Source organism: Anabrus simplex, chromosome 1 (genome assembly GCF_040414725.1).
Source record: "Anabrus simplex isolate iqAnaSimp1 chromosome 1, ASM4041472v1, whole genome shotgun sequence".
NCBI classification, from domain to species: Eukaryota; Metazoa; Arthropoda; class Insecta; order Orthoptera; family Tettigoniidae; genus Anabrus; species Anabrus simplex.
In genome coordinates this window covers 809,173,579-809,188,573 of record NC_090265.1, presented here as the reverse complement: position 1 = coordinate 809,188,573, position 14,995 = coordinate 809,173,579, and the positions used below count along the sequence as shown (strand labels likewise).

Below are 14,995 nucleotides of genomic sequence, written 5' to 3'. Positions count from 1 at the left end.
AACTTTATAATATAAATTATTTTTGTCTGATTAAATTTAAGTAAACCATGGGCAAAAGGGTCTAACCTTCTTATTTAGATTTGGACTTTCATTTTTAACTAAAGCAGTACTTTCCTTAAAATAATTCATTAATTTGTTTTTATATCAGAGCTATCATCATCATTTATAGTTAATGGTGTTTGAGACATGTAATTTTCCATAGATGAAACATGGTATTTTGTAAGTTGCATTACATAAATTCTTTGTGTATTCATTTTGGGTGTAATATTAATATCCAAGATTAATAAATTTTTTGCACTCAGATCATTTATTATGTTATATATTTTATATTTGCAGACCCTGTTTACCTAAAAATGATCTATAAGTGTACTAGTTGTCAATGAAATTCTAGTAGGAAAGACAGTGTTACATGAACTCCGATTATAACACCCACAGAGATTATGAAGCCCAGTAGATATATGACTCTGTTGTAATTTATTTATATTAAAGTCACCAACAGTAATACAAAAGGTTTTACCACCTTTATTCCAAATATCTTCCAAATTTTAGAAAATCTTTGGAGAATTTGGTATGAGGGTTATATACTGCCACTAAGTGAATGTCGTTCACAAAACCCTTTACCTCGATTAATAATAAGTACTATATGAACTAGCTGTACTGTTAATAGATAGTAATACATTAGCCTTATACGGTTCCTTTATATAAATGGCAATTCCACCACCCCTATCATATGGTCTAGAGCGAAAGTGACCATCAGACCCATTCAGATTAAAATATTTTTCTTCCTCAGGAGAAACCCATGTTTCAAAAATTACAATGATTTCAGGATGTTGTGCTTCCTGTATTGCATAAAGTAAATTACTCCACTTATTACGAATGCTTTGGGAGTTGATGTATAGAATTCTAATTCCATCTTTGTTAGTGATCTCCTGTAATTCACTTAGTTGGAATTCAGAACCTTCCATAAAGAATAACGTGGGTTATTCATGGACCTACAAGTCAATAGCCTACATAAGTCCTAAGTGGAAGAGGGAACTAAGACTTCATCTATGTTTCTGATATGTATAATGCTAGAAGTATAATTTCTCCTTACAAAAATCTCCCTTCCCTTGAACACACATACTTGAAGCCTTTTGCTCTAAGTTCTTTAGCTCTCTTAAGAAGACCTTTAGATTTAGCTGTGAGGTAGTCATTCATTTAAATAGTATGGTTAGTGGCATTAATGTTAAGTGCAGTGGATGAATGTTGCCTAACATTTTTCTTTGGAACTATAAGATCATGCTTCTTCCATCTATTCACGAACTTAACCACAATAGGTCTAGGCAGAGATTTATTTGATGTTGGAATTCTATGAGCAATGTCAATATCTGTTTTATTGATTACACAGCCATATTTCCGTACCTCATAATTTTCGTCGTTAAACTTCATAATTGAAACGTGCATTTTGTTTGACATCATGTAACCTTGCTTTATTCTCTTTTAAACAGAGCGACAACGGAATGAGAAGTGGATAGCCTACATGATAAATAACCTGAGTCAGACAATTAATTCCATAAAGCCTTTGGTCTATATATTTTGATAAATTACAACTTATATGCCGATACATAAATTAAACAACAATTTGAACTGAACTAGGGCCTGAACAGAAGAGTGAGATGTGCTCAAAGAGAATAAAATAAGATGTACCACGTACCGCACGTCGATGTAACTCGTTGTCATTCGGTACCATCTACACCTTAGCTCGTCAAACTCTCACAACCTGTTCTACATACAAACTTTTGGACATTAAAAAAGAAACTTTTTCCTTTGAGAAAAACTAATGATCATGAATATGTCTTTCATCTTTGGCGATCAAGGCTTACGGTAACGACTAATGTGACGTTCATGATGGTACACTTTCTATTTCAGCGCACTCTGTTATACAAATCCACAGACGCAGCATCTTTGGTGACAAAGGCCTACGGTAAGGACTAATGTGACGTTCATGATGGTACACTTTCTATTTCAGCGCACTCTGTTATACAAATCCACAGACGCAGCATCTTTGGTGACAAAGGCCTACGGTAACGACTAATGTGACGTCACTTTCGTCACACATTTTTTTCGCGTTACACAAATTTTTAGATGCCCCCAGCCATAAGACATATTGAGATGAAAATTTGCGTTACGGAAGTTAGTGTGACGGAAGTGTAACCCTAGCAACCGTACAAGCTGTGGTGTAAGGTATGGATGAATGGCCAGATAATGTTACGTGGCAACCGTGCAGGCTATGTCTTAAAGCTGGTGGTCATCTGAAATTAGCAGCCGTTGATGAATGGCCATGACCGAGAGATCATTTGATTTTCGCGAAGGGAAAAGTGGTTTCTTGTTTTGTATCTCACATATAGAGCTGCATGTCCCAGAACCTAAACCTGGTTCCTTTACGTGTTCTATCCGCGAAACTATTAGTGATACTTCGGCTCTCTAGTGCTGAATCAGTAGAAATTCGTTATTGACACCTTCTGACACAAAAAAATATGAATCGATTATGCATAGCCGTGAGACATCCAGCGGTATAATTGCAACACTTTAAATTCTGGTGTTATTTATACAGCAATGTCAAAATATAGGTTAAGCTTGAACATGAGTGAGGAAAATCAAAGTAGCCTACATCACAGAAACAACCGAGAAATCCTACACGGAAATGACGATCTAGGAAAATTCATATCGATCGATCATACTATCGATTCAATTCAGATTTCATTTCCATTCAATTGGCAGTATTACCGGAAGCGTTGTAGCTCCCTCCTTACTCCTCACCCCCGTAAAACGAAGTGTCACTAAAAGTTTCGCGGATGGTATGTATCTGATGATTTTAATTTACGGAGAGAGAAACATACGTAAAGTAAGTTTCTGCCGACCTTAAAGATGTTTGCTTTCCGGGAGAAAATGTATCCAGTCATATATAAAATACATGATCGGAATTAAAATCTCCTACTTTAACAAGCATCAGATTTACATTTGCCACTCTCTTCGGGTTTTACGTCTGTAAGTAATTCTGAAATTTGGAAAATTCCCCCTAATCATGTTGACGCCGCGATATTCAGGACCGGCAGGCATTCGAGCTAATTCTCATAGAGCTGTCTTGTCTATATTTGTAGGTGTGTAGTCTTCGTAGATTCGTGAATTGCGAGGATTTAGCCTTAATGGATATGTTCCTGTTTTGCACAACCAATAGTGCTCTAATATATATCAGGACAGACCCGCTACTTATAGCCCATTTTTGAGTTAAACTGGCAGATGCCTGTCTCAGATATACAGTACATGATGAGGTAGAGGATTCTGGATGAACAGAAAATTGTAGCAGCTCATATCAAAAGCTAGTTGAAACTGATAATTCTAATGTTATTCCAAAGCACATTTTATTTTCATAACTACCGAGCAGAGTGGTTGTGCGGTTTGGTTCATGTAACTATCAGCTAGCATTCGGGAGATAGTGGGCTCGAAACCCACTGTCGGCAGCCCTGAAGAAGGTTTTCCGTGGTTTCCCATTTTCACACCAGGCAAATGCTGGGGCTGTATCTTAATTAAGACCAGCGTCGCTTCCTCCCCACTCCTAGCCGTTTCCTATCCCATCGTCGCCATAAGACCTATCTGTGTCGGTGCGACGTAAAGCAAACTGAGGACCAAAGATGGAAAAGGGTAAAAGTGCCGATATATGATCTCTTTTTTAAAAAATAAGGGGATTTATTAGCCATGACGCATATGTTGATAACTTGAACATACACCTGAGGTCATTAGTTTAGTTGGTTGGAAGTTCAACAGGTAGAGCCACAGTCCAATGTGTCCAGCTGAGTTTGGTGGGGAAGGGTAAATGTGCCAGCGTCTCTGTGCTCTCCATTGTGTCAGTGTGCTATCACTCATGCATTTTCTAATTTCTGAGCCATTTAATTAAATAACTGAAATTTATAGAAGTTAAATATTGTTATATAAGTATATACAATGTATTGGATGTAGTATACTTGCATTTCAAAGGCCGTAGGTAATCATTAATTCCTGGTCTCGTTTGGTAGAGAAGGGTGAGAGTGCCACTGTGCTCGAGAACTCTATTATTGGCGTTTACTCGAAAACATGGTGAGCCTCCGTGGCGCAGACGGCAGCGCGTCGGCCTCTCACCGCTGGATACCGTGGTTCAATCCCGGTGACACCATGTGAGATTTGTGTGGACAAAGCGGAGGTAGGTCAGGTTTTTCTCCGGGTACTCCGGTTTTCCCTGTCATATTTCATTCCAGCAACACTCTCCATTATCATTTCATCGCATTTATCACTCATTAATAAAAATCACCTTGGGAGTGGCGACCCCATTGTAATAACAGCCTATATATGTTTCATTCATTACATCCCTGACCCGGTCAATGACTGGAAAACAGGTTGTAGGTTTTCATTTTCACTCGAAAACATGATTCTGGCATGTTTTTTTGGTCCTAACAAGTTCTGCCAAGTTGGGGTCAGAAGGCCAGCGCCTCAACCGTCTGAGCCACTCAGCCCGGCGATCATTTCTGAAGAGGGAGGGGGGGGGGTGAGAAGCGAAAGAATGAAGAGGTTTTGTTGAGGGAGAAGAAGAAATACCAAGAAGCCTTAAGTTCTATGCTGTCCATTTCAAATAATATTAATGTTAGGACCATCTTGGGTCCTCAATTGTAATTTTTTTTTTTCATAAGTCTTACTTCATACATATTACTACCAAGAATCCCATTCACGTGGACATAAATTCAATGGGAGGTGAGAAGATGTACATCATTGCAATTCCAAATATGACCCACCAGATAATAACAGGTGATGGTGGTGGTGGTGGTGATTGTTATTTTGAGAGGAAGTACCAAATAGTAGCAGCTTACCCCTCCTGTTCCACTTAAGCATCCCGGTAGGCACATACACAATTACTGTATTTATAAGACACCTATACATCCAAAGAAATCAACCCTTCAAATCACGCATTCATTGACGGATATCATAAATTCTACCATCATCATCATCCACTATATCATAATAATAAAAATAATAACAACAATAATAATTGTTTTTTTACGCCCCACCAACTACTTTTACGATTTTAGGAGGCGCCGAGTTGTCGGAATTAAGTCCTGCAGGAGTTCTCTTACGTGCCAGTAAATCTACCGACACGAGGTTGACGTATTTGAGCATCTTCAAATACCACCGAAGTGAGCCAAAAATCGAAACTGCCAAGTTGAGGTCAGAAGGCCAGCGCCTCAACCGTCTGAGCCACTCAGCCCGGCGATCATTTCTGAAGAGGGAGGGGGGGAGATGAGAAGCGAAAGAATGAAGAGGTTTTGTTGAGGGAGAAGAAGAAAGACCAAGAAGCCTTAAGTTCTATGCGGTCCATTTCGAATAATATTAATTTTAGGACAAAAAAAAAAAAAAAAGTGAAATGGCGTATGGCTTTTAGTGCCGGGAGTGTCCGAGGACATGTTCGGCTCGCCAGGTGCAGGTCTTTTGATTTGACTCCCGTAGGCGACCTGCGCGTCGTGATGAGGATAAAATTATGATGAATACGATACATACACCCAGCCCCCGTGCCAGCGAAATTAATCAATGATGGTTAATTACCAACCCTGCCGGGAATCAAACCCGGGACCTCTGTGACCAAAGGCTAGGACGCTAACCATTTAGCCACGGAGCCGGACTGTTAGGACAAAAGCTGCAGAAATTACATCTGAGAAGCAAATTATATAGGGAATTTATTTATTATTTAATCCTTTTACAATCCAGGGTTGGTTTTTTCCCCGGACTCAGCGAGGGATCCCACCTCTACCGCGTCAAGGGCAGTGTCCTGGAGTGTGAGACATTTAGTCGGGGACACAACTGGATAGGAGGACCAGAACCTTGTCCAGGTTGCCCTACCTGCTATGCTGAACAGGGGCCTTGTAGGGTATGGGAAGACTGGAAGATAGGTAAGGAAGTAGTCGTGGCCTTAAGTTAGGTACCATCCCGGCATTTGCCTGGAGAAGAAGTGGGAAATCACGGAAAACCACCTCGAAGATGGCTGAGGTGGGAATCGAACTCCTTCTACTCAGTTGACCTCCCAGAGCTCAGTGGATCCAGTTCCAGTCTTGGTACCACTTTTCAAATTTCGTGGCAGAGCCGAGAATCGAACCCACGCCTCCGGGGGGTGAGAGGAAATCACACAGTACAGTACAGTATTTACTGTTACAGAGGTGAGGGAGGAGAAATTGGCGTCTAGCCATTCTAGGAGTCGATTGGAGTGCAATTAAGTAAAATTAGAAGTGCAATGATATACAAATTACCACTCAAATCGTGTGAAACTTAGAGTCAGTAACTTATAAAATAACGCCACTTACTTTTGAACTTAGTCAAGATACATTTATTGGGCTTTGTGTGGCATAATCAGTGAACTTTTTGGCAACATATAACTTTACTATTATAGAAAGTGCTATTAATGATATGAGACATCTTTTTAAGTGCTAAATATCTTGAAGATTTCTTTTTGACATGGACATGGATGGCAAACCCATGACACACGAGCCACTAGGTGATACGCGAACACGACTTCTGTGGCACGTCTGAAAACACTGAAAATTGAAAATCCACAGCCTGTTCCAGTCTTCCGACCGGGTCAGGAATGGCATGAATGAAGCCCCAATCTAGCGGCGAGAATAGGAATTGTGCAGGCTGCCGAAGCCTGTCGCACTCCTCTGGGGCAATGATTAATGAAATAAAAAGATATTGGATAGTGTTGCTGGAATGAAATATGACAGGGAAAACCGGAGTGCCTGGAGTAAAACCTGTCCTGCCTCCGCTTTGTCCAGCACAAATCTCACATGGAGTTACCGGGATTTGAACCACTGAACCCAGCGGTGAGAGGCCGGTGCGCTGCGGCCTGAGCCACGGAGGCTCTTCTGATAACACTAACAGTATTTTAATGTTTCTAACATATCATAAATTCGCCAAAAATCTAGCTACAAATCATATTTTAAGATTACGCTTTAATGAAGAAGTACATCTCAGTTAATTCTATGGTCAATGTTTTTTACACATTTTATTAATTAAAGCAAAAATATGCCTTAATTATTAAAATTTGTCCGCCTCTGTGGTGTAGTGGTTAGTGTGATTAGCTGCCACCCTCGGAGGCCCGGGTTCGATTCCCAGCACTGCCACAAAATTCGAAAAGTGATACGATGGCTGGAACGGGGTCCACTCAGCCTCGGGAGGTCAACTGAGTAGAGGTACGTTCGATTCCCACCTCAGCCATCCTCGAAGTGGATTTTCGTGGTTTCCCACTTCTCCTCCAGGCAAATGGCGGGATGGTACCTAACTTAAGGCCACGGCCGATTCCTTTCCTCTTCCTTCTGTCCCTTCCAATCTTCCCAACCGCCACCGAAGCCCCTGTTCAGCATAGCAGGTGAGGCCGCCTGGGCGAGGTACTGGTCATTCTCCCCCGTTGTATCCCCCGACCCAATGTCTCACACTCCAAATATCGTAGGACATGGATGGCGAACCCATGACATACGAGGCGGTAGAGGTGGGATCCCTCGCTGAGTCCGAGGGAAAAACCAACCCTGGAGGATAAGCAGATTAAGAAAGAAAGAAAGAAAGAATTCTTAAAATGTACCTGTTTCAGAAATGTAATTTACAGTGATATATAATGCAATCCAATACGGAAATGAAGTCAAATGAGGAGTGTCTGGATGATTTAAAAAAAATAACCGATAGCGCACTAGACAGCAAAAAGTAATAAACAAGACCTTAATTGACACGATGGTCGGTAAAGTTTGCCATCCCTGTCGTAGGAAATCCATGGGGAACGTCTTTGGTGTATAACACGTCAACGTCCAGTGCACTATGCGCTGACGTCTTATTTGTTGGCTTTGTATTCAATGGCTGTCTCACGGCTGATTGAGCAGAGGGGTAAACTGATATAAATAGTCTAACCAGGGCACGAATTAGAGATTTCCTGATTATACAGATCAAGGTCAACCACCTCCCGTGCCTGCAAGTGTGAAATCGAATGGCAAGGGCCAGATCGAGCTAAAAGTGTTCGTTCCCCCAGCGTAGCAGCAAGCTCGCGTGTGTGCATTGTTCAGGATAAGAAGAGTAATTCACGCCCTCGCCTCCTTGCTTTGTTTGTTTATCGTGGTGGTGTTGGCAAGCCTGGAAGTGCCAGACGCGCGCGCGCAAGCCCAGTCAGTTGAGCGGCTAGCAGCGAGCCGGTCAGTCGTGGGCCGTACCATGGCTCCGCTGTCTGTGACAGGCTTGTTATTGCTAGTTAGCATTTCTTGTGTTTTTGCGTGTGAACCTATCCAGGTAGAAACGTGCCGTGGACTTGGCTACAATGTTACTGGTATGCCTAACCTTGTCGGCAATGAATTACAACGTGACGCTGAATTTACCCTCAATACTTTCCAACCTCTTATACAGTACGGCTGTTCAGCGCAACTTAAATTCTTTTTGTGCTCCGTGTTCGTACCCATGTGTACTGAAAAAATTAATGTGCCTATTGGACCATGCCGTGGATTGTGTGAATCAGTTCGTGCCAAATGTTTTCCTGTATTGCATGGTTTTGGTTTTTTGTGGCCGGCTTCTCTGAACTGCTCCAAGTTTCCACTAGTTAATAATCATGAACACATGTGTATGGAGGGACCACAAGACTCACCCTCAGCCGGAGAGACTATGCTATCCCCTCCTGTGCTGTCACCTATCACCGTTCAACCACCGTCTCAAGAACACTGCTCACGTTATGTTCATTCCCACGTGTATGTGTACCTTAACCGCTCAGGATGTTGTGCACCGCGCTGTGATGCCGATGTTCTATTTGGACCGGCAGACAAGAAACTCGCAGAGGCGTGGCTCTCTCTCTGGGCTGCCATGTGTTTTGTGTCCTCATTGTTGGCTGTATTAACATTCCTCGTGGACTCGGGAGGAGGTCAAGCGAGGTTTCGATATCCAGAGCGCCCTCTCGCCTTCCTCGCTCTGTGCTATAATCTGGCCAGCGTCGGATGGGGCGTCTTGGCGCTGGCCGGGAGAAACGCTGTCGCATGCAGCCCAGACCCACATGCACCAGGACGTTTGTTGTTATCCCAGGACGGATTGGCGAACGCTAACTGTGCTGTAGTCTTTCTCCTGCTCTACTATTTCGGCATTGCTGCTTCTGTGTGGTGAGTTTCAATTCACGATTATTTTGTAACAGTAAAGTAATTTCCATTAACTTGCCCCAGTTATATCTACCTTCATAATAATGATTTTATTTGTCACATGCTGAGGTAGCCTATGTAATAATAAACTTAATTATTTGCATATGTTCGTATTTAAACCAACAAATTAATATGTTGGAAAATAGTAGACTTTGACGTCCAATCCCTCTATCAGTGAAGTGCTATTTGTCAGCAAAGACGTCTCTAGGATTTCCCTGATAAGACCTCACTTTGTGGTGTATGGTCTGGATCTCAGTACGACGGTCGCACAGGGATGAAGGTATTGTCTGTGAGATAAGTTGATGGGATTTTCCGTCCTGTCCTGTTTATTTATGTATTAACTTTTTAACACTTTCGGGTGAGAGCTTTCTTTTCCTTTTTAGGTAACTTGAATTTAAAATTGGAAGCTTCTGACAATAATTCCAAAGGCAGTGTAGGATCAGAACACAAGTTGTTATACTATAATATATGAAGACGGGACTGATTCCAGTGTATCATTATTAATTTCACTCAGAGTATTCCTTTCATCAAGTCATTACTGTGCTCCCATTTTATGAGATAATGCATAAATGGAACATTGATATTGTTAATGAAGCTTTTCTCTCATTGAGTACATAATCTTATCTTTGTCTTTTTTCTTCTTCTTCATTTGGAACATCTAGGCTAAGGCTTTAATGTTCATTATACGCTCAGTGGCTTAGATATACCAGCAATTCTTAACTGGGCCTAATAGCTTAACACTCGTATGTGATGTGGATTGCCATATTGGAATATATATACGATTTTCCACGATTTTACGCTAAGCTTTTAACATTCAAAGACCGAACATTACTGCCTACTGGCCATGGGTACGTATTGCAGGGCACAAGTATACTTGCACTACCGTAGGTCGGTAATGTCTTTGAGGTTGAGCCAGAGGTACTCCTGAAGCCTGTGGTAATATGATGGGGAGGGCCCACGTAAAATAAACGGTGGTTGGTTCGCGTGGATGTTGACGGGGTGGAAGGAGTACCTTTGGGCTGTAGGGCTGTTTTGTCTTATGTTATGTAAAAAAAATCAAGGCATCACTGGGATATGTGTTTAATTGACTGTACAGTTGAAGGTGTGCCGTAAAACTACCTCTGTCTATAATATTTATCCATTTACACAGGTGAAAAGTTATTTGTTGCCTAATGGCAACAGTATGCAGTAGAGGGTTAACGAGACATCCACAGTTCCATAACAACCCAGTTAAGAACATTTGCAGGCAAGATCAGGTTTTAATATCACAACTCAGGACAGGGCACTCAAAGCTAACCCACAGTTAAAAAAAAAAAAGAGCAACATCCCATCTGCAATGTATGTACAGTAACTCACCATTTACAATCAAGCATATAATTACTGAATGTCGACTGTACAATCAGCGGCGAAAGTACCACAGTATTCCTAATGAGCTCCAAAAGGCAATGAACTCTGCTTCACTACGTTTGCAATTTTTCTTTTAAAGATTCTTCTTTATATTAACAAATACATATAAAGAATGTTTTTTCACATGTTGTATGTTCAATGTAAGTCTTTTGTTTATGTAACTTGTTTTGATATTTTGAATTTAAGTCGCGATGTGATCATCGAGTATAAGCGATCATAAACATTTTTAATTTTTAAAAAATAGTTAGTTGCCCATCAGGGGTTTACGGTTCGAGAGAACCGCGTTAATCAGTAGTTAGGGTCATTGAGATATTATTATTATTATTATTATTATTATTATTATTATTATTATTATTATTATTATTATTGCTGGCGCCGGGCTGAGAGGCTCAGGCGTTAGAGCGCTGGCTGAGCTTTCTGAGCCCAAGTTGGCTGGTTCGATCCCTATTTAGTTCGGTGGTATTTGAAGGTGCTCAAATGCACCAGCCTGGTGGCGGTGAATCTATTGGCGCGTAAAAGAACTCCTCCGGGATAACATTCCGGCACCTCGGCGTCTCTGAAAATCGTAAGATGGTTGGACGTAAAATTATTATTATTATTATTATTATTATTATTATTATTATTATTATCTCTGACTGTTGGTAGGAGGTGAGGGGTGATCAAAATAATCGAAAGGAAGACAATGAAATGTATAATCAATATAGAAATGAAAAACATTAAAGAGTAAAAAAAAATGCACAGAAATATATAACACTCCAGAAGTCAATAAAGGTGTGGTTGGTTGCACTTACGAGGTCACGGCTGAATAGGTTTTCTTCGCACTTCTATTGGGCAAAAGTATCGATCACATTATCATAGTTTATGTATTTTAAGAGTTTAATGCATAGAAGAGATACGTCGTGTAAGAAGTTGAAGAACGAAGATATGTTTTGATTGGTCGCAGTGACGTAAGTTAACGTTCGGCTGAACTGTTGGATACAGGGATTCACAGCTGCTAACGCAAACTTATGTCCACATAAGGTGTACATTTTTCCATCCCTTCTGTAGAATCAAAATCCGTAAAACAGGTGTTACCTTTGATGTAATATGATCCGGGCCGTAACAGTAAGACAGCTGCAAGCGTAAAACTGCGACCCGCGTGATGGGACGATTAGTTTGGTGTTACACCAACATCAGTACGTATTTAAAGTTAGCACGTTACTTAAGTAAGTGACCATCCTTTGAAGAAAAATCCTCTTAATGAAAGCTTGTATCATGAGCGCGATTATTAAATCTATTTCTTATAGGTCCATATGGGGAATTAAAAATCTTGATTTGAAAAACAAAATTACCGCCCCGGATCATATTCCATGCGTATTAAAATTTCGGTCTTGGGGGTAGCCCTAATAGGCCTTTCGGGATCAGTCCTCAGTTTTCCAGAAATAGCATTGATGTACCGGTAAACTGTAATTTACCACGTGAAAATAATAATCTACGTACATCATTATAGACTGTTATTCTTTCCATCAATCATTCTGAAAGGTTTTCTGTATTATCAAGGCACCTCTAAAATCATCTGTTTGCAAGTAAAGTAACTTTATGGCCTCGTAGCTAAAAGAAAACTTCCGAAGTATGAATAAGATATCCTGAATCCGCTTAGCTTTGACTCTCGTAATATGCGCTAAATCGCCACTCACCTGAATTTACAACCTTAAATTTAAAAGAAACATAGACCGGCTGAGTTGGCCGTACGGTTAGGGGCGCTCAGCTGTGAGCTTGCTTCCGAGAGATAGTGGGTTTGAACCCCGCTGTCGGCAGGCCTGAATATGGTTTTCCGTGGTTTCCCATTTTCACACCAGGCCGCTTCCTTCCCACTCCTAGGCCTTTCCTATCCAATGGTCGCCATAAGAGTTATCTGTGTCGGTGTGACGTAAAGCCAATTGTAAAAAAAAAAAACTTAGGACGCATTTTTATCTAGCACATCTCAGAATCCAAGAGGTACCTTCAGTTACAAAACAGCCGATAGTCGATTCAAGCAACATGTGTTTTAAATTAACCACACAACCTCGGATATAAATGTGGAAATTGGGTGCCGTGAGGTATTAACTGAAAGATTTGATAGGGAAAGGTCGCGAGTGATGTCAGTGCTCCCGTCTCATTAAACTACTCAAATGTGCGAAATAATTTAGGTTTGCACCATATGAAATGTAAACAAAGTTCTTCACATAGTACATAAAAAATGATATTACTATCTATCCTATATTAGGGTGACCGGAATTTCAGATACCGGTACAGAAACCAGAATCTATTCCTGAAAGTCGTCAAAGGAAATGCGGAGTTAGGTTTTCGCCATTTGCGTTGTCGTTATTCATAAAACAATAAATACATCTATAAATACCTTCTGTGTGTAACAAAAGAAATACTGTAATATAGGGCTGACTATTAATAATAAATAATGCCATCTCGTTATGAAGAAGTGTAAATTCATACATATTTATTATTCGTGTTTATAATTTTAGTTTAATGACAGTACAAAAGCACAATACAGCATGATTATTCTTGGACAGTTAGCGAACCAGTTGGTCATATTTCTGACAGCTGTTGTCCAAGAAGGAAGTCTTAGAATTCAGCACAGTTGTAATTCCGATTATACTTATCATAATTCAGAACACATTTGCCTACAACCGGGCGAGTTGGCCGTGCGGTTAGAGGCGCGTGGCTTTGAGCTTGCATCTGGGAGATAGTGGGTTCAAATCCCACTGTCGGCAGCCCTGAAGATGGTTTTCCGTGGTTTCCCCATTTTCACACCAGGCAAATGCTGGGGCTGTACCTTAATTAAGTCCATGGCCGCTTCCTGCCAACTCTTAGGCCTTTCCTATCCCATCGTCGCCATAAGACCTGTCTGTGTCTATGCGATGTAAAGCTACTAGGAAAAAAAAAGCATTTGCCTACACTTTTTGACATAGTACGATCGCTGTCTTCTCTCCAGTGGGTTGCAAAGTGGTTGTTTAATGGAAACCAGAACAGGAAATGCTTCATATTCCACCTTCACCATAGAGAAGAGAACTCATAGTCCAGAATATTTATATTGGATTCTTTATATAGACCACAGGCGGAAAGCAATACATCTAGTCACCCTTGTCTATATCATTTTTACGCCTAAGGCTCATGACGTCTTCGACTTGGAATGCGACCTTTGTACTTCAGTCGCATCCATCATTGTTTTGTTTTTTCCCTCTCGTCAAACTTTTCTACTTTTTCTCTCATATCTCTCATCGTTTTCCGAGCTCGATGTTGTTTATGTATCCGAGGCCAAGAGCGTCTTACAAGTTTATGCTTCCCGCCCACATACTACGAGGGGGTAAGGACACTTCTTCCCTCCCCTTGTCCCCTTGTCAGTCCTTATGAGGCTACCCATCAGTTACTGCTTTCTATTGTTACAAGGTACCGAAAGTGCTCTCTCCACCGCATTGTTCATCTTGGTTGACTCTTACATAGATATTCATCAGAAGATCCTTAGCTAGGACCGGTGTGGTTTCTCGGACCCACTACCTACCTATCTCTAGGGCCCTGCGCGGATCCGCACTTCCTTCATCCGCATTCGCATCCGCGGATATTGTAAATATTTAACTACAGTATATTACTGTACGCCGGCCCCCGTGGTGTAGGGGTAGCGTCCCTGCCTCTTACCCGGAGGCCCCGGGTTCGATTCCCGGCCAGGTCAGGGATTTTTACCTGGACCTGAGGGCTGGTTCGAGGTCCACTCAGCCTACGTGATTAGAATTGAGGAGCTATCTGACGGTGAGATAGCGGCCCCGGTCTAGAAAGCCAAGAATAACGGCCGAGAGGATTCGTCGTGCTGACCACATGACACCTCGTAATCTGCAGGCCTTCGGGCTGAGCAGCGGTCGCTTGGTAGGCCAAGGCTCTTCAAGGGCTGTAGTGCCATGGGGTTTGGTTTTGGTTTGGTTTTATATTACTGTACACCCAAGGTATTGAAACGGATCGATCTGTTAACATAATACAATAGGCCTGACACCAGGCACCAGAACCCCTACAGTCACAGGTTTATGAGGGGTTTTCTCTTACGACAAGTACTGACGTATTGATCTTTGTTCCTTCCTTCCATTAACTGCGGGTAGGCTTAGGTCAGATTTACGGATTTATGGTCTCAAGGCTCTTTATATACCGGTACCACAATTCTCCCATATCACTGTCAAGGGTCGCCTAACCGTATTCAAGAATAAGAGTATACCCGAATGAAAATCAATAAACTTCATTATTTAGAAATTGTCAGCAAAATTATCCGTACTGCCATACAGTGTCCGGACATTTCGTACCACGGACATTCCGTACCATTTGATTGTTGAGGACATTTCATACCACCTAGGTCGTTATCT

General features: G+C 41.4%; 1 protein-coding gene across 1 annotated transcript in view; it reads left to right on the top strand.

Annotated features, from left to right (window-relative positions):
- Positions 1–8,247: 8,247 nt before the first annotated feature.
- LOC136857048 (frizzled-4) overlaps positions 8,248–14,995 on the top strand; it is a 162,864-nt gene continuing 156,116 nt past the window's right edge. The window contains exon 1 of the mRNA XM_067135410.2: positions 8,248–9,173. Within this exon, the coding sequence (XP_066991511.2) occupies positions 8,248–9,173 (926 nt within the window). The remainder of the gene's footprint in view (positions 9,174–14,995) is intronic.